This window comes from Heteronotia binoei, chromosome 5, assembly GCF_032191835.1.
Source record: "Heteronotia binoei isolate CCM8104 ecotype False Entrance Well chromosome 5, APGP_CSIRO_Hbin_v1, whole genome shotgun sequence".
Lineage (NCBI taxonomy): Eukaryota > Metazoa > Chordata > Lepidosauria > Squamata > Gekkonidae > Heteronotia > Heteronotia binoei.
This window is the reverse complement of record NC_083227.1, coordinates 95657052-95680660: the sequence shown is the minus strand read 5'-3', so window position 1 is coordinate 95680660 and position 23609 is coordinate 95657052. Positions and strand designations below refer to the sequence as shown.

Here is a 23609-nt window from a genome sequence, read left to right as displayed (position 1 = left end):
GCCACTGACCTGTGAGGGAGACAGTTCTTTGCTGACAGGTTCTCCTGGGGGCTTACTGATCACTACTGCCTCTCCTCAGGGCCCATTGTAGGAAGTCCGGACAGTCCATCTCCCCCCCCCCTTCCCGAATAGCCCCTTTCCATCTGCAAATACTCTTCATTCTTTCTATTCAAATTAGGCTACAGTAGTCTCATATGATAGAATAGACTCTGGGTCCATAGGACACATTGGACTCTTATCAGCCCTTAGGACAGAATGGACTCCATTCTGCCCTATGGGCCCATTGGACAGATTGAACATATGAACATATGAAGCTGCCTTATACTGAATCAGACCCTCAGTCCATCAAAGTCAGTATTGTCTACTCAGACTGGCAGCGGCTCTCCAGGGTCTCAAGCTGAGGTTTATCACACCTATTTGCCTGGACCCTTTTTTAGTGGAGATGCCAGGGATTGAACCTGGGACCTTCTGCTTCCCAAGCAGATGCTCTGCCACTGAGCCACCGTCCCTCCCCAAGTCTATACTATGAACCCATTGGACAGAATAGATTCCACTGTATCCTATGGGCCCATCAAATGGAATGTACTCCATTCTGTCCTATGGGCTCAAAGGATACAATGCAATCCATTGTGTCATATGGACTGATAGCTTAGAATGGAGTCCATTCTGACCTATGGGCCCATAAGATACAATAGATTCCCTTTCACTTTCCTGCCGCTTGCACGTTGGAGGGAGTGAAAGGGAGGCTTGCCATGGCTCCCTGCCTCTTAGAGCCACCAGTGGAGTGGGTTTGCCTGTCAGCTGCATGCTTTAAGAGGCAGGAAGCCATTGGAAGGCTCCCTTTTGCTCCCCTGTCCCCCTGCCTGCAAGTGGTTGGGGGTGAAAGGGAGACTTCTAATGGCTGCTTGCCTGCCTGTCTTCCTGGCATTCTTCTGTCTCCCTGTCTTCTTTCCTTCTTTCACTCTTTTCTCCCCAATTTTTCCATAACCCACCCTCCCTCCCTGTCTCTTTTTCTTCCAGTCTCTCTTTCTTCTCATTTTTCTTTCTCCTTTCCCTGTTTTTTTACCTCTCCCTTCAGTTCTATCTCTCATTCTTTCTCTGAATCTCTTTGTCTTTTTATTTCATTCTGTCTACCTTCCTTTCATTTTTCTTTCTCGCACTCCTTTCTCATCTTTTCCCTACCATTCTTTCATTCTCACTTTCTTTCTTTCATTGTCTATCTTCCTTCTTTCCTGCCACCTACACATTCATCACAGTCCCCCCAATATTTTTCTAGGACTGGTTGTATTTCTTCCTGTTGTGGACTTTAAGTGTCTTCTGAGTTGGGTTCCTAATCGTTGATGAGGGATACACAGATCAGTGTGTGGGTAAAAGTAATATCCAATTTGGACTGAAAGTTAATTCTGAAGTGTCCCCAAGGCAGCTGACCAATTCAGACTAGGTTTGCCAGGTCTGTGTTGGAAAATACCGGCAGACTTTGGGGGTAGATCTGGGAGAGGGTGGAGTTTGAAGAGGGGATGGGCCTAGAGTCCACCCTTCAAAGTAGCCATTTTCTCCAAGGGAGCTGATCTTTGCCAGCTGGAGATTAGTTGTAAAAGCGGGAGACCTCCAGGCCGCACCTGGAGACTGGCAATCTTAAATTTTCAGAAAAATGTAGCTGAGCTAGAGAAGAGAAAGTTGAAAGGATGGGTAGGACCAGTTCCTATGATTGCATTCCTGGCCAGTGCTTCAGACAAGCTGCTGTCCTGTAAAACAAGAAAAGGCAGATTTTAATTTTGGGAATTTCTTGCGCAAGAGCCCTCTCCCACGACTGAGGCCCCGGGGCCGGTCTGATTGACAATCAACAAAGGTAGGTTTGGGGGCAGGACGGAACCCTACAGGCTCCACCCGCTGTGTCATTTGGGAGGGGGCGGAGCTAGCGCAGAGTTACATGAGGCCTCAGACGAGGTCTCAGACGGTGAAGTGTGGCTGGGCTGAGGCTGAACTCTTCAGTCGCCGGTCCTTTGAAGGCGCCACCATGAGGGGACCGCTGCCGCTTCTCCGCGGGTCCCTCAGGAGGACCGCGGCCACCGGATCTGTGAGGCTGAGGGGGCTCTGCTGCTCCGCCGTTTCTGGGGAGGACGGCACGGGCACGAAGGTAACCGAGGGGAAAGGGGAGCTGAACGATCCCCCCACTTCCATCTCTAGCCCTTTCCCCTTTCTGCCCATCATGGCTGTCCGCATTCCCACACCCCCACCACGCAGAAGCCCTGATGTTTCCGTGAAACGAGGGAAATTTTGGGATAGGGCATGAAGCCTCTTATTGCAGAGATCGGACAGTACCTTTTGAGAGATGGCTCGATCTAAGGAAGGTGGGGGAAGACCCGCTTAAACTAATCTTCCCGCTTTCTAATTTTGCTGTGATTCTTTAAGACTAGAGTTATCGTCCACTTAAATCATCATTAACTAGTTTGCAACTGAGAATAAAAAGTAGTTTTAAAAACGTATGGTATTTGGCTATTAGAGCGTTTCTGCCTCATCTTATTCCCTGTTCTTTCTCTTATAGGCACTGGCCCTCTACAGTTTTCATAAGTACTTGTACTTTTTTTTTTTTAAGTAACACTTTTGCCGGCTGATTAATTTTAGTTGGCGGAGCAGAACTATGTTCTTAATCTAAGCACAGTAGCTCACTTTATTTTGTAATCACTTTAAAACACCTCCCTTTTTCCAAGCACAGTTGTTTTGAGGGGGGAGAGGGCTTTTTCATCCTTTTCTCTGTCCTCCCTCTCCCTCTGGAGAGCTGTTTGAATTCATATTGGAGAATAAAACTGGGTACCCGTAAAGCCGGCTCAAGCTAGAAATGGTTCATGACTTATTTATGCAACTTGTTGTTTTGTAATAGCCATCTCTGACTTGTCTCAGCTTTAGTCTTGTTCACATATGAACGCACTAATCCTGAAGGCAATTCAGGATGTGTTTACACCTATAGTAATTGGCGGGCATGTCAGTTCTTTCTCAACTGTGCAGCCAAATGCAGTAAATCATGAATGCTCAGATCCCAGACTGCACAGTTCTTAACAAGTCTCTGGAACAAAGTTTGAGTCCGGTGGCACCTTTAAGACCAACAAAGTTTTATTCTGGGTATAAGCTTCTGTGTGCATGCACACTTCCTCAGGTACTATTATGGGTTTGATAATTTTTTTAAAAAATTGCAATGTAGTTTGCAAGCTTTCCTTTCTCGCCCTGCTGTCCACTGCATAGCAATACTAGAATTGGACATTTTCTTTTTGTTAAACTGAGGGGGTCTATCCATGTGCAAACTACCATCAGGGCCCTTGCGAACAAGATGGTATTGATGCTGTGCAGGTTTGGTGCATAAGAAACTGGGAACATTGCATGAATAAACTAGGGGATGATTCTTTATTCAAGGTAGCTATTTCTCAATGTCTTGATTGTGTAAGTACGCTGTTCTGATCCAAGCAGTCTTGACATTCTCAAAATGCTGTGGGCTAGTTCACACTGCCAGGTTCTCTCATGCAACTGTGTACCTGGGACACACATTGGGGGGGAATCATATGAACCAATCATTGCTCTGTGAACATGGCAAATGGCTGCAGATTCATCATATGTACAAATTGATTCATACTAGTGTACTTGCTCATGTGATTGTGTAGCAAAAGTAGCTAATTTTTTCAGTGAATGAACCCTGACCCCAATGTTTCTGGAACGGTCTGTCAAATTTTTAATGGGGCTTTCAGTTCTTTTTGGTGTAAAGAGAGTTTCTGTTTGCTCCTTTCTGACAGAAAGAAGATGCACCGAACATCTTTTCAACTAGTGTGCTCCTCACTTCACCAGTGATGATGTATAGTATTGCATGGAAGGAAGGTTTTGTAGACCTCAGATTTTTAATGCTTATACAAGAGTTTGTCAAAATGTGCAGATCCTAATGATGGTTTTGTTTACTTTGCTTTTGTAACAATGAAGACTAGTCTCAGGCTAGTAAAAGAAAGTAAATTTTCAGGTGGATTCCTTAAGTTTAGTAGTTTCTTCTTAAAACAGTAGATTTAACAGCCCAGTCCTATAGAAGCTGATTCAAAAGCAATGTTCATGGAGATTTTATAGATAGGATTGCAGCTACTAATAAGCATGCAGCTTGTTTTTGTGCTTTTTATACCATAATGTGATACGGTATGGAAATTCGTTATTTCATACAAGCCTTCCATCATGAATTGCAATAGTAAAGAAATGGATGCATTATGTGACTTGTTCTCTAGCAGGGGAAGAAGCTTGTATTTACTGACTGGATAGCCCAGGCTAACCTGATCTCTTCATAATTTGGAAAAGTCTTCATAATTGACTAGTATTTGGATGGGAGATCCACCAAGGAATACCAGGGTCATGAAGCAGAGGCAGGCAATGGCAAACCATCTCTGAACATCTCTTGCCTTGAAAACCCTATGGGTCACCATAAATCAGCTATGACTTGGCAGCAATACACAAATTACACAAATGGGGGGTGGGAATTACACAAATTACCATGGCATGGGTCCAGGTGGACAGATCAGTGAAGTCTAATTACTGCAGTTCTTCCAACTGGAGAAGGGGGGGACAAAGTGACTTTGTCCTTCTCCAGTGATTTAGCCAAAGAAGGTGTATGTGTGTATATAATAGCTACTTTGTGGCCATCTGTTGCCCTGTAAAGTAGGCCCTAAGTAAATAAAAGGGGGTGGGAAATAAATGGGAGATGGGAATTCTATGGCTCTCGCCCCTCTAAAAAATAAAACAGAGTGGAGAGAAAGCAGCTAGAAGAACGACAGCATTCTTTGTATCTATACAAATACATAGACAACAATTCAACAGGTAAGGGGAGGACTGAAGGGAAGGCAAAAAGGCTCCCCCCCCACCCCGAGTAACATTGGTCTCTTCATGGTGACTTCTCCAGCCCAGGTTTGGGCTCTTTCCAGACTTTGACTTGGGCCCAATGGAACCACTTATGCCAGGGCTGTTTCTCAACAGGAATCTCTAGCTGGTAAACACTGGGGCTTGCTCTATCAACAATATAACAAGAAGCAGTCCGAAAATGTACTTTCATCTCCTCACCTTGTATAAAGGGTTATAGGGTTTTTCAAGATATACTGCTTCATGGTTAGGAACACTGTCAGACATAGCTTTTGTGCTTTCATAGGCACTGCCTGCTCATGGAGGTTTTACTTTACAATTTGTCCTGTTCAGGCTTATCTCTAAGGTACAAGATAATAAAAGAGGTTGTCTTAAGTCAGAATCCTGGAAAAGTTAATGAGTTTAGTCTCATGAACACATGAAGCTGCCTCATACTGAATCCTAAAGCCAAAAATATGTTTTGTTGCCTATCTGTTAATTTCTTGTCAAATATGCCCACTCCAGGAAGAGTGAAAAACAGCTTTAGGAGGAATGCTGTCATTTGTATGCATGCTGAGATGATATCTGATTACTGTAACTGGAATTATTTTTAGCGCATAAAAGCAATCCAGAGTTGAAGTGTTTGGCTTTAAGACTTCAGAAATATTGTGAAGACGACTTGATGACTATAAATGCAATACTTACCATATTTACTAGAGTGAGTGCGATTATGAGGGTAAAGTCCTGCTTTCCCCCTTCTTATTACAGAGCAACATGCAACCTTCCTTTGGCTTTCTGTTTGACATTGATGGGGTATTGGTACGAGGAAAGACACCAATTCCTGCTGCAAGAAAAGCCATTCAAAAACTGCTGAATTCTCAGAGACAGTTCTTGGTGCCTACTGTATTTGTCACTAATGCAGGAAATTGCCTTCGTCAAAAGAAAGCAGACCAGCTGTCTTATCTTTTGGGAGTGCCAGTAAGTTACTGTTTAAGGGTTTTTTTTGTCTTCAATCGCATACCTTTGCTCCAGGCACACTTTATTCCAGGCACTTGAGAGGCAGTCCTCAATTCCAGGGCTCATTTCTTCTCATGCTAGGTGCTGCCTCTTGCACAATTTAATTGTTTTCTCAGTGCACCCAAGTTCCTTGCTCAAAAGGATCAAGCTCCATAGCAGACACTACCTGCAGCTCCTTGAATAAAGTGTGCATGGAGTAAAGATGTAGTCTCCAAACTTTTGATATTTTATGTTTGTTGTTGTTCAGTTGCACAGTCGAGTCCGACTCTTTGTGACCCCATGGACAAAGTCACGCCAGGCCCTCCTGTTTTCTACCATCCTCCGAAGTCTGCTCAAATTTGTGTTTGTTACATCAGTAATGTTGTCCAGCCATCTCATCTTTTGTCGTCCCTTTCTTCTTTTGCCTTCTGTCTTTCCCAGCATCAGGATCTTCTCCAGTGAGTGCTCCCTTCTCTTTTGGTGGCCAAAGTATTTGAGCTTCAGCTTCAGCATCTGAACTTTCAGGGAGCAGTCAGGGTTCATTTCCCTTAGGACTGACTGATTTGATCTTCTTGCAGTCCAAGGGACTCTCAGGATTCTTCTCCATCACCACATCTCAAAAGCATCTATTCTTCTGCGCTTGGCCTTCCGTATGGTCCAGCTCTCACAGCCATATATTACTACTGGGAATACCATCGCTTTGACTATACGGACTGATATTTTATATTACAGCATGTAAAATGAAAGAACAGTCTTGAATTATTTGTATATAGTAAGTCTTTTTCTGTAATTTTCATAACCTTTTAAACTTTAGTTACACTGTACAGTTCTTAACAAAGGTACAAGTCATTTTTGAGAGGACTTTTTGGATAGAGTGTGTAGAGTTTTGAAAGAACTCTCCATCCATCAGCTTAATGTTTTGATGGTGCTAATTACACATAAGACCTTTACACATAATGGAACTGTGTTCCCATTGTTTTTCTTTTCTTGCCTGTGACACTCCTTCCTCTGTAACTCAAATAGGAAAGGTAAGGTCAAAAGATTAATTCTATTGTAAGAACCTCTTGTCTGATTTAGAATAGGATAAGAAAGAAGGTATGGATGAAACAAGTGATTTTTTCTGTTCTTATTCTAGATTTCTCAAGACCAAGTCATCATGTCCCACAGCCCTTTACGGATGTTCAGACGTTATCATGACAAATGTGTTCTTGTGTCTGGGCAAGGACCACTTCTTGACATTGGTAAGCAGTATCCTTTGAAAATGTAGGTGATAGCTTATAACGAACATCTGCCTTTAGCTGTGATTAAATTAGTACACCACCAGAAGAAGTCCTGTCACATCTCAAAGAGGTGGAGAAGTGCAGCGCAAAGAGTGGAGGATGATTCCTCTGGCTGTCCTTTCTCATCCCCTCACCCATGATTCATAGCACAGCTGTCTAGTCCCTATAATGGGATCAGGGCCTGAGGCACCATAATAGTATCCAGTCCAAAAGCAAGGGTTAGGATTTGTTCACATTCCTTGTTAGCTGCTTAAGCTGTTGGAGTAGAAGATTTGTCCTAGAGGATGTGCTGTTCAAACAATAATTTCTCCCTCCACATTCTTCCCTTTCTTTTCTTATCATCTCTCCTCTGTGACATTCTTTTAAAAAGATGTTGCTGACTTCATGTACAAGAAATTCAGTGATGATTTTCCATTGAGTGCTTCCTAGGTCACATGTTCTGTGCTCTCTTGAGGGATCTCATGGTTGGTGGGAAGATTCCTGGGCCCAGTCTTTCTTCATCCCTCCTCAGCCCAACATCAGAGAGTTTTCTCATGTGTATTACTTTTGCTGCATGATGGTATTTATGTGCAATCTCTTGGCCCCCACATGATATATGTGGGACTTGCAAATACAACGCTTTTCCTGTATACTTGGGAGAATGTCAACCCCTCCTTTCAGAATGCTTGAATTCCCCCTCCCCTTGACCTTTTCTCCTTAATACAAAAAATTCTGGCTGGAATATTATATGTTGGGGAGAGGAGTTCTCATCTAGCCTTCTCAACTTGCTAGTTTACTATGTGCAGGGATGGGTTTTCTTTTTTGAGGAGTATTAAGATACCAATGTGATATTCAGTTTGAGATGGTAGAGGCTTGCTATTTGCATGAAAATTACTGATGAACCTGCCTAGTTAACTTGCCAAATACAAGTTCTGCACTAAGGAAGATCCTTATAAAAGTGTTTAGGATTAGTAAATAAAGTTTATATTTCACTTAGTAATAGAACTTCTAGATGCTATCTGTATTAGTTAAGATTTCATTTTCATGAAAGGGATCTGCTTCTAATTAAATATATTTCATATTGAAGTATAAATATAAAAAGACTAAACTGGTTCTTGGAAGCTGTTCTAAATCTAATGTTGGTAAAACTACTTCTAAGTTGCTCTGGGAAATGCCAATGTAAAAAATCTGTAATCTGCTGCATCTGTAATTTTTCATATTTTTTTCTAGTTAAATCAGCTACAAAATTGGTTAATTTGCAGAGTGGACCAAACATTCATTGCTGAATATGCAGTTTACATATGAACATTCCTGTCTTTCAAATTTTGTTTTTCACCTGTGAAGCTAATGGATCCCTTTGTCTGAACAATTATTTGCTGATTTATTATTTTGTTTCCTAACACTAAAAACTTGGAGGAAATTCTGTAACTTTAAAAATAAACCCCTACTAAGACATTAAATATCTGCACAGATATAACTAGGTTAAATTAAGGAACATATTTGACATTTGTGGGACCATGGTTTGGGTTCCAGAGCTGACTGACTTGGAAGTGTGTGTTTATTTGGGCTTTTAATACTTTAGAAAGTCCCTAAGCCAACTGTCAGAAAACTTATAATGGGGTGAGTTTCTAAGGATGCAAGTCCAAAGCTGCTTACATGTTCTCCCAGAAAGTGAGGAAAGCCCTGGTTCTTATATAGTTAACATGAATTTAAATTTGGCTTTTTTGTTTTATCAAGGAAAACAAGTGCATTTCAGGTAAACATGTGCTCATTGTTATCCTTAAAAAATATTTTCTTAGTCTTGGATTTCGTCAGCTTTTTACAATTGACAGGCTGCGGGAAGTCTATCCCTTATTGGACATGGTTGACCATGGCAGAAGACCCAAGGCTTTGGTGAGTATAATATTGACTACTCAGCATTATCTTTGCACATATTTTTTATGATGGCGTTAACTTAAAGTAGCCTATTTGGTGTTTTAGACCAATCAAATTGTATAGTTACTAGTTTCTGAATCAGTGCAAAATTGAAGAGCTATAATTTCAGATTTTCTGCAGTTTCTGTATCAAACTGTAGGACTCTTTTTTACTCCTTTGCAGGGCCTTTTTTGAGCAGGAACACACAGGAATGCAGTTCCAGCTGGCTTGGTGCCAGGGGGTGTGGCCTAATATGCAAATGAGTCCCTACTGGGCTTTTTATACAAAAAAGACCTATGTGAAACAATGGTGATGTTGAGGATGTGGCCTAATATGCAAATGAGTTCCTGCTGGGCTTTTTCTACCAAAAAAGCCCTGCTCCTTTGTCTAACAGAGCAACCTCCTCCTTGGCTAGTTTTTTTGCTGCTTATATATTTAAAGGTTTTTTTTAAGTTGTCATAATACTTTAAACATTATGCATTGCAAATTCTCTTTGTGCTTTCTTTATTGTCAACTTCGTTTTGCAAGAATGTATGGATCTCCTCTCCACTTTTTAAAGTAAGCCTTCTTGCCTTTCATGGCTTCCTCAAATCAACTTATTAAGCACAACATTGTCTTGGATACAATGATATCTTTCAAGACCATGTCAGTCTATATGAATGTTTGTCATTAGTTTTAATTATTTTTTTAAGTGGATATATTTTACTTTCTGCTCTTCTTTTCAGCATCTTTTTCATTAAATGCATTTTTGAGAAGCTTCTTCTTTTGAAACCAAATGTGACAGTGCTGGACTTTTTGGGCAGCATTAGATTTACATGAATGCTGAATTTAATAGCACTGTAGTCACTGTTGCCCACTCAGCTCAGCAACACATTTCATGCCATATCTTGAGCACTACTCAGGAATAATTCCAGAGTCACTTCATGGTCCCATGACTCATTGTTCTAAGACACAGTGTTACACTTATTCACTTCACTATCACTCCTCACTCTCAATTCCTTTTTAAACTTACATTTTTGTCAGCTTCTTTTGCACACACTCTTATAATACTTTGACAGTATTAGAGCTGATTCTCATTAGCTCTTACTATGTCCTCTTATCAATATCTTCTTTAGAAACTTTAATGACTTTCATAGCACTAGATGGGTTTCTAACCAGAAGAATGTAATTTCAGATTCTACAGACTGTGGTTTGACCATGGCTGGCACTCAAAACTGCTGATGTTCTGCTGAGAGCTTACTGCTGACACCTCTCCCTCCTTCCTCTCTCTCACTCACTCTCTCCCCCCCCCCCACTTCTTAGCTCCACCCAAACTCTGTCAGTCACCAACCAATCACCTGACTCGCTCATCCCCCTCTTTCACCCCCCTTTCTCTACTGCAATTTACCAACAATTAAAGGAACTCACGTATATAAGCAGCGGCAGCACGTCCATTAGGCAGCCCGAGGCCAGGAGCACAGCTCTGGGGGGAGGGCACCGGTTTAGCCCTCCCGCCTATCCTCACCTCTGAGACGAGGGAAATCACTAGCTCAGCAGTTACTGCAACAGGACTTCCAGCCTCAGTGTGCACGCTTGCTGCTCATTTGCCATTTCTCCGTCCCTCACATCTGTGCTTCCAAGCACAGACATGAGGGATGGAGAGCTGGTGTACATGCACTGACCCTGGAAGCTCCGTGTCTGACCTCACCTTCGCTGAGGGGTGGTAGGGGTGCCTGGCCTGGGGCAGCAGCCTTGCACAGGCTCTCTAATGCTGGCACTGTATATAAATTCAAATCATTACAGGCAACTTGAAGACCAACAAAGTTTACTTCTGGGTATAAGCTTAATGGTGCCACTGGACTCAAACTTCATTCTGTTGTTTCAGATCAACATGGCTACCCACCTGAATCTCTCTACTTAGAAAATAACTGCATATTGTAAACCCATGTTTTTCTATCAAATACAATGTTTGGTATTATTTTAAAAGTCGAAAAGGGTAGAGAACAGTGTAACCCTAATGAGAGTTACTCCAGTTTAAGCCCATTGAAATGAATGGGCTTAGACTGGAGTAAGTCTCCTTGGGATCTGCACTGTATCCTTATTTTAGTCTGAAACACTTTTCCTTTTTTGGTAACTGTAAAATATAGCAAGCAAGTGAACTGTCCAGGAAGTTTACTACTAAATATATTATTCCGGGTTTTTATTATTACCGTATTATTATTTGTTTGTATTCTGCCCATTCCCCCGTAGGGGCTCAGAGTGGAGTACAACATAAATAATAAAATCACAGTAAAATCACAACAGCATGATAATAAAAAACCAATTACAATATTTTAATATTTAATATTTTTGTTCTATCATATCCCTGCTCATTGATTCTATTTGTGCACTTGCTGTTTAAATTTAAGCCCTGATGAAACAGCTGACAGTAAGTTTGATAAAAGTCAGATAGATATGACTTGCAGAATCTTGACAGTCATATTTTAAATTATCTACAATTTTAACTGGAGAACATTTGTCAAAACTCAAGTCAGGTGAGTAGAAATATGCCGCGGGGATTGACAGTATATAAAAACCGAAGGCTAACTGGAACTCCACTGGTGAGGAAGGCAGGGTACAAATGAATTAAATACATAGTTGCTGGTGACGACCTATAGTGTGCTTGGGGAGTAGGATGTTTTCTCCTCATAGGGAAGGCACTGCTGTCACCATTAGTAATATTTAGGGAGAAGAGCTATGGCGGTATGAATGAACATGCTGGAATAAGGAAGGAAATTGTGTGCTCCTCTTCTATCTGGGGAGTCCCTTGTTTGTCATATCAGCAGCTTCCATGCTTCTGGTAAATGAATTGTAAGATTGATTAATCCATGTCAGTTATTGGTAAAGAGGTTGCCATCCAGATGAGTGTGCCAACCTGGCCTGTAGTACTGACACCAGGGTATATTAATCCAATAGAGCTAATTAATCCCAACTCTGTCCATTTGGGTTGCTGCTGTCTTTTGTGATTTTGCTGTAACTATCGCGTATCCTGCCTCAAAATCTCCAGATTTTGAACTAATGTACTACATAGTGCACCACTGACAGAGAATAAAGATTCTATTAGTGTGCTGCCCACCTCTCTGCTTTAACAATCTTTGTGGTAGTGCTGAAAGCTCACTGACCTTTAGTACTAAATGTTGAGGCCACCTCACCTGGTGCAGCTCAAGATTTCATGGCCACGAGTCTGACATTATTCAATGGGACATAGTTTGGATCTGGCTGTAGTTCAGTGATCTGAGGCTGGGGAATCTGGTTGTAGTTTTAATCTAATAGTGTCAAGGCTCTGAATGCTCATAACACTTAGTGAAGGTAGAGACCAATTATGATGACACAAACTTGAAGCCTGATGGATCCAATTTTTTTTTTTGTATTTTCGTGGTGCTCTGATAGGCTGTCCTAGGTCAGGATGGCCATGAACCAAGAGAATGGAGGTTCATGAAGGTTCCTGGTGTATGGGGTTTCGTAAACTTCCACAAACTTTTCCGTTTAATGAACCAGTTTGTGATTTGTGATGCAGTGTGGCTTGTAAAAGCCATTTAAAGGGATCCTGCTGGTGTGGTATGACTTGCAAGTGAACTCAGAAGGCATTTAAATTTAAACCATGGTCTCTTTAAATGCCTCTTCCAAGCTCTGCCACCAGTGTGTCTGCTGACACAAACTATACAAACCTCCCAAAGCTACCTGGGAGGTTTGTTGGGATGGGACGGTATGGACTAAGGGTTGCCAACCATGAACTGGGCCTGATTTGTGATGAATTTTGGTTTGTAATTTGGTTCATGCCCATCCCTAGTCCTAGTTTACCACTGGCATGAGAAGAAATTGCAACAATTGTTAACTAGTCTTATTGCATACTTGGGCATATTAGAGTGTTGGACACAATTCCAGAGATTCTTAAAGAATGCTGATTATCTGCTCCTGCCAGATTGGCTTCATGTCTGGTTTTAGAACAGATATTGCTTGGCTTATTCCAGTAGATCACTTATGTTGGGAGAAGGAAAAGGGAGATTGGTTTGGATCCAGTGCAGCGTTTCTGTGGGCTCAAGGACTTCCTCCATGGCACTTTCACAGCACTCCCTTCCTGTGACAGCCCAGAATGCCCTTCCTTCTGAAATCCTGCTCCTGGGAGAGAGGGGGAGATCCAAGAACAGGATTTGGGTGGACATTTCCCATAGGATGCGGTACCACAGATTGCACTCCATCAATGGAAGTCCTTGCACCCGTGGAAATGCTGCTGTGGATCCAATCCAGTGTATTTTGGTGAGTTTATCTGAACCGTTCAGTGACTTTGAATATTGTCAGCCATGGTATCCTGCAGGATCACTTTACTGGATTAGGTTTGGAAGGAGTGGGGTTTATGAGGTGTTTTGGGGACTGCTACTCTATTCTGTGGCTCAAAGCTCATGAAAGTTCCAACTTGTTTACTAAGTGAACTTGCTCAAAATTTCAGGATAACATACCTCCAATATGTAGATGACTCATAGCTCTTTATCATCCTTCTGCCTGAACCTAGAGAAGCAGTTAATATTTTGATCCTGGGTATGAGGCCTGTGAAGTATAGGATGGACTCAAGTAAACTTGAGCTTAGCCCAGACAAGACAGAGATGTTGTAGGCTGGGATAAAGATCAGATAGTCAGCACTGTTTGGCAGGATTGTACTGCCCCTGATGACACAGGTTCACATTATGGAAAGGCTCTTGAATTCATAAATTCATAGGTGATAACAGGTATCAAGAGCACTTTAAAAAAAAACAACAGTGACTGCTTTGTCAACTATGCCCTCTCCTTGACAGGAGAGATCAGGTCACAGTTATATCTGGGGACTAGGGTTCTCTCTAAGCTGAGTTACTGTGAGCTAGCTCACAGATTTTTAGCCTCCAGCTCACACATTTTTGTCATAGCTCAGGAAGAATGGCGCCAGAGCACAATAATTTATGTAGTAGTCAGATGACTTGCTCACAACTTTAATGCCATAGCTCACAAAGTAGAATTTTAGCTCACAAGACTCCACAGCTTAGAGAGAACATTGCTGGGGACAGAGCTTTTTTTTGCAGAAAAAGCCCAGCAGGAACTCATTTGCATATTAGGCCACAACCCCTGATGCCAAGCCAGCCAGAACTGTGTTCCTGTGTGTTCCTGCTAAAAAAAGGCACTGTCTGGGAACTTCTAGAGTGCTCTGTAGGAAATTGGAAACTAAAGCTAGTCCAAAATGCAAAATATGTAGATATTTCATAACTGAGTAATATGGTTAGTTTTGTGGACCAATTCAAACATTTGTTCTTTAAAGCCCTAAATAGCCTGGATCCAGCTTGCTTCAGGTCTTTCCGTATAACATGGTCCACCCCTCACCATTTCACAGATCATCTTCTGGAGCCTTTTTCTGATTGCTGCTTCAATTGGAAGTGTGGTTGGTAGCACTGAAAGGGCCTTTTATTGGCAGCACCAGGTAGAGATGTAAAATTTCAGGACATTTTGGAATCACGGGACACTGTGTTTTTGAAAAAAGAAATTTTGGGGAAAATTGAAATGTAAGCAATTTGTTGCTGTCAAACCTAAATTTATTAAACTATATACTTTAACAGAAAAATGTATCATTTATAACTTAGCATGTAAAATTGTACTAGTTATCAGATGTATGGAATTTGCAGACACATCCAGTACTTGAGAGAACTGAAAATTGCTGTGCCATATTCAGAATTTTCTCAGTGTATCTTCATTTTTGTCATCTGAGAGATGGGGGGGAAATGCAAGCTAACATTTGGAAACAAATTTTGCGGGAAAAGAAACTAAGTGTATTATTAAGATAGAAATAATCTCATGTAGCCGCAATAAGTCTACTAACATATTATGCTTTAAGTGTCTGAAAAATAGTTTGACTTATTTCAAAAAGAGAAAATATATCACAGGAAGTTCCCCCAACCAATGTTGCACAGATTTTCTTAGTTCCTCTGGAAGAATTGAACAGAATCTTTGATAATTTGTTGAGTTTCACAGTGACTTCACATTTCCACTAAGAAGGGTTGCTTGATTGTTGATTTTTCTGCTGATAGCTATGACTCAAGTCTAGACTGTGCTTTTAGATGTGATTGAATTGTATATTTTGTCAGATCAGACTTTCTAGTGGATTGTAGAATTTATATTGGTGGATCTGATTTTCAATTTTTTTCTGTGTTTGTACTTAAAATACTGTGTAAAGTTATGTTCTTCTTGCTGGTCACCTTGAGTACTTGTGGCCAGTAAGGAGAGGTAAAAGTACATTTAAAATTGTGTGCCAAACATTGGCAATGAGAAGATATAATACTAATGAAGTAAAAATTCCTCTCTTTGGCTGCTGTTCAAGTATTCTCACCATATTGAGCTGATATAAAATGCTGTGGTGGTGGTGGGAAGTGCCATTACATCACAGCTGATTTACAGCGACTCTGTAAGGCTTCCAAGGCAAGAAATACAGAGGTGGTTTGCCATTGCCTGCCTTTCGAAAGTAGCCCTGAACTTCCTTGGTGGTCTCCCATCCAAGAACAAACCCTGTTTAGCTTCTTAGATCTGACAAGATTAGGCTAGCCTGGGTCATTCAGGTCAGGAAGATTTAAAATATACCTCTAGTTTAAATAAGAACCATTTAAACAGGTAGTTACATAGATTAATAAAAGAGAAATGTAATTGCCTACTTTTTTATTGTTCATAACATTTAAAAGTGTATACATTCTGTCCTCAGCAGGATTACTCAATATTGACTGATCTTGGAAAAGATTAGGGCAACAACCAAGAGAACACCGTAAACATGAGGTATTGTTTCCAAGAACTGCTGTGACAGAACTGCCTGACTGTTGTGGGAGGGAAGAGGGTGTACAGGTCAGGAGTGCTGTACTCATCCCAGCAAGTTCAGCTGAATATTCAGTCAGCAGGAAAGGTGTTGGGAGACTAGTGTATGACTAGATGTAAGATTAAGTGTCTAGTTACCTGGATTTATTTATTTTTTTGGTAGAAAAAGAAGTGTTGCATCTGGATAAGGCCCATTCATCTGGAGAGGCAGCTCACTTTGCAAGCACTTGCACTAAAAATTATGTGCCTTGGAAATAGCAGCCCTTCTATGAAAAGTGTTGTTAACTGTAATTATAATTTCTTTTAATGGTTTTTAAAAATTTTAACAAAGTTACATCAACAAGAATAGTGCACCCTGCACAAGACTGGCCAAGTATAAAAAGTTCAAAGTGTTTTATTACAGTACATTATGGCGTGATAGAGATTTATGTTTAAGAAGAAAGTTCTCAATTTATAGCAGATGGATTTTGGTATAAAGTCTGCTTTGTCTAACTTTCTGGATGAGAGAATTCTGGGGAGTTAATTTCTCCATTGGTCTCTTATATGCAGTTTCCATCACTGGAGAATTGTGGGGCTTGTACCTTTTTCATTGCCTAATAACTTCTATATGTGCAGCAAGGATGAGCAACATCAGGTTCTTTGAGAAGCAGGTCATTGAATCTTTCAGGAAAACAGGCTGCAAGGATAGCATTGAATATTCTTAGATCCTAACCAATACTCCCTCTAAGCTGTGAAGTCTGTAAGCAAAAATGTGTGAATTACTGGCATTAAAGTTGTGAGCTGCTGCATAAATTAGTTTGCTCTGGGGCCATTTTTCCTGAGCTAAGACAAAAATGTGTGAGCTGGAGGCTAAAAAACTGAGCCAGATCACATTAACTCAGCTTAGAAGGAATACTGATCCTAACTTGGTATTTAAAAATTGCCTCACAAGCGGTATGAGTTTTGCTCATCCACTCCACTAACAGGGCAGATATGCACATGTGGTGGAATTTAACAGGAATGAGTTCTAAAGATGAATGAGGTTAAGGGCTGATAATTTGGATGCAATAGCTTTTTAAGAGCTGCTTCTGCTAGACATAGGGGCTAATTTCAGACTGCATGGAGCCTGTTTCCCAAACTGTACAGAAGTATCTGTTTCCAGGGAGCATATGGCTACCAGTGGTTTGGATTTCTATGTCTAAAATGAATCATAGATACCTTTACATATTGCTAATGAGTTAATTCTTCCCTTAATTTTTTGCACTATTTTGTGAGATTGTTTAGGGGGGTTCCCCCCCTTCCTTCCGAGGTTGTATAGTCTTCTTCTGCAATGTGTGAGCAATGTGGGAGGAAGTACAAGGGGCCAATGCTCTCTCTAAGCTGTGGAGTCTTGTGAGCAAAAATTCTAAGTTGTAATTCTACTGGCATTAAAATTGTGAGATACTGCATAAATTTGCTCTGAAGCCATTTTTCCTGAGCTAAGGCAAAAATGTGTGAGCCGGAGGCTAAAAAACTGTGAGCTAGCTCACACAAACTCAGTTTAGAGGGAACATTGAAGGGGACTAGTATTTGTAAAGGTCTGTGAACTTTGGGAGCATATCTGTAGAGAATGTAAGGTATATTCTTTCTGATGCGAGAGAGAACTCTTAGTTATTTAAAGGGCTGTCGTATAGAGGATGGTGCAGAGTTGTTTTCTGTTGCCCCAGAAGGTAGGACCAGAACCAATGGGTTGAAATTAAATCAAAAGAGTTTCCAACTCAACATTAGGAAGAACTTTCTGATAGAGTGGTTCCTCAGTGGAACAGTCTTCCTCGAAAGGTGGTGGGCTCTCCTTCCTTGGAGGTTTTTAAACAGAGGCTGGATGGCCATTTGACAGCAATGCTGATTCTGTGAACATAGAGGGAGATATTTGTGAATTTCCTGCATTGTGCAGGGGTTGGATTAGATTACTCTGGAGGTCCTTTCCAACTCTATAATTCTATGATTCTACATAAGCAGACAAGTCAAGAATTTCAGACGACATGCTCCCACTGGTGTCCTGGCTCCACTGGTGCACCTCCTGATGGCACCTGTTTTTTTGGCCACTGTGTGACAGAGTGTTGGACTGGATGAGCCATTGGCCCGATCCAACATTGGTTTTCTTATGTTCTTATGAATCGTGCTGCTGTTAGGAAGCTATTTACTTAATTAAGCTGTTTTTTTTAATTGCAGCATTCTCCTGAAGTGGAACTTCCCAAGATTGAGGGTCAGTATGCCCTTTGCTAATGTCAGCTCTGATTAGGGATGGGCAGGAACTGGCTCATGAGCCAAAGTTTGGGCCAAACATGGGTAAGCTCAGGAATTGATGCTGGGGAAAGCACATTCCCAAAACATTTACTGTACTTTTGGCCAGTTTGGCTGTTCAGGCCCAGGCATTAAAACATAACAGTTGAGTGGCATGGGAGTGGCAGCTTTTTAACCCTTTAAATGGCTGGCAGCTATTTAACCCTCTGGTTTTGCCCCCCCTCTTCAAATTGGCAAGGAGTAAAACCAAAGTGTTTAAATTACTGGCAAACATTTAATCCTTTGATTTTGCTCCCTGCTGTTTTAAGGGGGGGGGGAGCAAAATTGAAGGGTTAAATGAAGCCCCTTCCAGGGTGATCCCCCCCCTCTTGTTCATGGCCAGGAGGAAGGGGAAACCGAACTTGCCAGACCAGTTCAGTTTGTGTGATGCCCATTTGATATGAGATTTGGTTTGTGGGCTGCCCGGAACTAAACTGCCTTATTTTAGGTTTGTGCCCATCGGTGGCTCTGATTGTTCCTAAGAGAATTAGAATTAACATCTGGCTATTTAAAACTTTTTGATAAAGCTAATGGTGGGTTCTGTTGAATCTTGATAATAATGAACTTGAATCTGTTATGTGGAGAATACTCATTGTATGTAGTTACCATCTTTTGCTGCCTAAGGTTGGCTTATAGTAGCTGGATTTAACCTACTTTGCTATTCTGTACTCCCTCCATTCAGACTCGTGCTTTTTCTATTTTAGCCAGACTCTTTTCTTTGTATTCCCTCTGCCAAAAAAAGAAGCAGGAAGGTAGATCCATCACCTATCCTCCATAAGCACATCACATTTCCTCTTATAACAGTATTGCAAAAAAAGGGTTGCAGAGAAGTAACACTAGAAAAAACAGCAGCAAAACAGTCCAACCCAATCAAAATAATATTTCATGCTCCACAAACCAATAAATATGTTGAGGCATGCTAACATTTTCCTATGTCAAGGAATGAGCTTTTTAAATATGTGAAACTGTATATTCTTTGTCATCTTCTGTGGCTGTTTAATGTGTTAAATGAGCACATTCTAAAGTACTATTCTTAATTTTAATCTCATTTGCTTCTTCAGACATGCATAGTGTGTGTATAAAATTAGTAATTTGTAGTCTTCCACTTATTTCAGGCTTTGTTGTATTTCACAATAGTGATAGCAAGGGCAGAATTGTCTTATGTACAATTAGCACATGTGTGTATTAATTATTTTCATTGTCTTGCAGCAATTGTTTTGTTTGGTGAACCAGTCAGGTGGGAGACCAACCTGCAGTTGATAATAGACGTCCTTCTGACAAATGGCCATCCTGGGAATCCATATTCACAGTCCTCTTACCCACATATACCTGTGCTGGCTTGTAATATGGATTTGATGTGGATGGCTGAAGCCCATTCTCCAAGGTAGTGGCAAGTATATACAAAAGCAGTCAAGAGTGTTTTTCCACATGTATATTTTCCATACATGTGTAAATCTTACAAGCAGGAATATACAGATTATTCCTCAGTAACCTTCATTTGAAAGGCAATTTAGGGATGACTTATTTAAAATAGGTAGAAAAGGGAAGGTGTTCAGCGCACAAACAGAAACAATATGTACTTTCAGGTGGGTAGCCATTTTGGTCTGAAGCAGCAGAACAAAGGTTCAAGTCCAGTGGCACCTTGAAAGATATAGATACAACCTTTCATGTGCATGCACACTTGGGAAACAAATGCATACTTTATAAGCTTAAAACAAGCTTTTCAATGCAATTATTGTCCTCTGTCTGATCAAGAGAGAAGTATAGATGTATTTACTATCCTCTGTGTTAACTGAATGAATCTAAGTATTGTAGAAGTGATTACCCAGCCCTCCTCACTGTTAAAATAAACAGGAATCTTGAGGCATCTCCAAGACTAACAACTATATTGTAATGGAAGCTTTCATGGACATTTCTCAGATGTAGTGCAGTGGCTCCTCACTAGACAGGCCTTTTGTGGTGTGAAAAACATAATCAACCATGAAATACAGGATGTACAAGATGATATGTAATTATATAACTCTTTACTCATTTATTTAAGCAGGTTTAATGTTTGTAATGGAAAGGGACACCTGAATTGGACTAAGATGGTCAATACCCGTAGTAAACTGGAAAATTCAAGACCCCCATTCAACCCTAGTGGGGTTGGGATGAGATGGTGTGAAACCTTTTAATGAAAGTTACATAATATTTCCCTCTCACAGTCCTTAGGTGGCAATTTTTTCCTTGTTTACAGACTGCAGCAGGACAGGGATGGTGAGGAAGCCCCAGGCTGACAGGAATCCCTGGCATCAGTGGAAATCGTCTCTGGATCCAGGCCACTGTGTGTGAATAACTGGATTCTAGCCCACTAAAGTTGATGCTGGAATCAAATTTTGTTAATCTTTAAGGCGCTACAAGACTAAGTTATAACACAGCTTCTGTTCTGGAACTATTATCATGGCCTGCTAATTTCACATGGAGAAACTATGGCTAGCTGGGTAAAAGCAGGTGGACATCTGACTTTTGCCAACCTGTGCTTTCCCTGCCAGAAAAAAACAAGCTTCTCCTATACTCCACCAGTTTTGATGATCCAGTGCCTAGGACAGCTCTATAATGCTTGGCAGGAGTTATGCATTTGCTGTTTAGTTGTCTCCTAGCAAATGAAAAGTTGAACTGAACTATTTCAGACTGTTCACCTAGAAAGTAGAATATGAACAGGTGCCATGTTTTGTTCTGGCTGATGGTTCCTTCTTACGGTCCAAATTTTATTTCTTCATGCCTCAGGTTTGGTCATGGAACATTCATGGTTTGCTTGGAGAACATTTACAAAAAAGTCACTGGCAAAGATCTAAGATATGAGGCTTTGATTGGAAAGCCTAGTGAAGTGACCTATCACTATGCAGAGTACCTGATCAGAACACAGGCAGCTGCAAAGCAATGGAAAAAGCCTATTTGGACCTTGTATGCCATTGGGTAAGCTCTATTATAGAAGAGACAGTTTATATTGTAGAATAGACTATTCCAAAAGAGCTAGCCAAAGCTTTCTCTCCCTATTTGCCATTGCTGTCTCCAAAAAGGATGGTTTAGTGTTTCATGTAAGTGGTTCCTACTGAGTTAAAGGATTTGATGTTGGCTTTTGCTCTTCCACAATTTGTTGCAAAATGTAGTAGAGGGAAAACCCAGATGTCTGAGAGATTATTTTTGTGGTCCCCTGAAAATAGCACAATCTAATCTGGTAGTTACTAGCTGTCTGTCACCAACACTGTTTGGCATTTTGCAGGCATACTTACAACCAATTAGGGAAGCAGTCTGCTGGACACTTGTGTACAATGTTTGCAAATTTAGAACCCCCTTTTTCAGTAATCACTCACTAGAAACCACATCTCCTTCTGCCATCTGCTGTTAGCTCTTATGATGTACTGGTTGATAGTATTGAAAGCTTATGAGTCGAAGTGTACTGACTTCAGCTTGGAAGAGGCATCAGAGTAGTTTAGTTGATCATGCATATCTTAGTAACCATCAAACTTAAGGTTGTTTCAACTTGATTTGGTTTTCATTATTATACTCTATTTACACCCCTCCTGAACGGAGAATGATGGTAGGTGTTGCCCCAAGGAGAAGGGTTGGAGAAGTTCACTTAGCTGCAGAAATCCTTCCCCCTCCTCCCATCATACAGCCTTTCAATCTTCAGCCACTTCCATGTGGGTTTTGGACTTTTTTCACACCCATGATGGTTTAAAAACCTGCTTAAGCGGCCCACCTGACCAACTTGGAGTGGTACTGGCAGGGACTTTGACATCATATAGACCCATTGTATTTGACCTATATCATCCTATATTTTAAACTGACCAGAGCCAGAATCTGATCTTGGTATAATATCATCTTATTATTCTGTGATTTTATTGTATTGTGGTTTTAAAATTGGTCTATTTTGAGACCTCTAATGATGTGACCTACCCTGAGCCCAGTTGCAGGAAGGGGGGAGGGGATAGAACTTAAATAAATAAATGTGAATGACGACATCTCAGATTCTTTGCTTGTGTTGCAGTGTTATAAAAGAGTAGCAGTATAGATCTTGAGGGAACAAGTGTTGCAAAAGGCTTTTCCCTTCTTTCCTGGAAGGATGCTCTCAATCAGAGCAGCCAGTACTGAGGGAGATGGTCCAGTTCTGTTATAAGGCAGCTTCATATGTTCAGTACAACAATCCTGACTATGCTGGTTTAAAGCTGGAACGTATATGAGAGTATAGGCACCTAGTCCTTGTGAAACTGTAACACTTTCTTGATATTGTAATTCATGCCTGTTGGGTGGTCTTTGTAAGGTACTCTACACAAATGTTCTGTGAAGGAGGTTGAAGCTTACTAGTTTTTCCTCAAGATAAAAAGAAATCTGCCCCAGAGTTGCTTGATAAGGAGCAAAAGATTCAGGAAAGAAGCTTAGGTATTTGTACCTGTCAAGCCATATACTACAATATGCAATATGTATGCAGTTCCTGAAATACTGCCTCTCCAAATTCTGATTGGTGCCATAGAATTCCAATAGCCAGCTGGTTTAACTGCATGCAAAGCGAGGCATTTTAAGCAAAAACATTGTCCATACATTCAGAATATGCTAATGCTGATGTTGCTTGTCTGGCTGTCTAGGGATAACTTGATGACAGATATCTATGGTGCTAATCTTTACAACCGTTACCTTGAAGAGAACTCCAGAAGAGGTTCCAAGGCACGTATCCATGTCAAAGCAGCAGGTGGCGCAGGGTCTACTGCAGTTTCTCAGGAAGATGAAATTGATAACCCTTGGGAAAAGGAACTGGCATCTGCTGCTGCTACAAGCTGTAGGTCTGTCCTTGTTTGCACTGGGGTTTCCAACCCTCACACAAAGTTGCCCTCTGATATCAGGGAGACCATAACCGAGACTGTGTTCCATGGGCATAGAGATTTCAGGTTTGATCCTGCTTTAGTAGAACCTGATCATATTGTGTCCGATGTTGATGCTGCTGTTGACCTAATCTTCCAACTGGAGAACTTTATACCAAGTTAAAATCACAGGACTCCCTAATAACTTCCTTGTTACAGGCAATGCTTTAAGTCTCTTAATTTTGATAGGGAAATTAGCTAAGAGACCAGGTAGACCGAATTTAGGAGCGAAGATCTTTTCTTTCAGTGATACGGAGTTCGGGTTTTCAGCCAAGAATAGTCCAAGCAATTGTACTTTTATAATGTTTACTTAGGATATGTAGCAAGAGGATTTACACACACACACACACACACACACACAGATCCATATACAAGCAATCAAGAGACTAAGAAAATAGAGGTTATCGATAGAAGAATTCAAGGGTTTGTTGAAACGAGTAATATTCACCTGATCCAGAAGAGGAGATGTCCATTCAAGGGAAAGTACATGGAGAGGAATGCGCACGACCAGCGTAATGCGCCCTATAGACCCAATTACAGGAGTAAT

The 23609-nt window shown here is 41.0% G+C and overlaps 1 protein-coding gene across 1 annotated transcript; it reads left to right on the top strand.

Annotated features, from left to right (window-relative positions):
• The first annotated feature begins 1961 nt into the window (after window positions 1-1961).
• Window positions 1962-23208, top strand: LOC132572603 (haloacid dehalogenase-like hydrolase domain-containing 5). The gene is made up of 8 exons (XM_060239852.1): window positions 1962-2137; window positions 5626-5835; window positions 6989-7101; window positions 8912-9005; window positions 18054-18087; window positions 19374-19548; window positions 20931-21119; window positions 22790-23208. The coding sequence occupies exons 1-8, from the start codon at window positions 2018-2020 to the stop codon at window positions 23184-23186; spliced, it is 1332 nt and encodes a 443-aa protein (XP_060095835.1). The 5' UTR covers window positions 1962-2017; the 3' UTR covers window positions 23187-23208.
• Window positions 23209-23609: the final 401 nt, after the last annotated feature.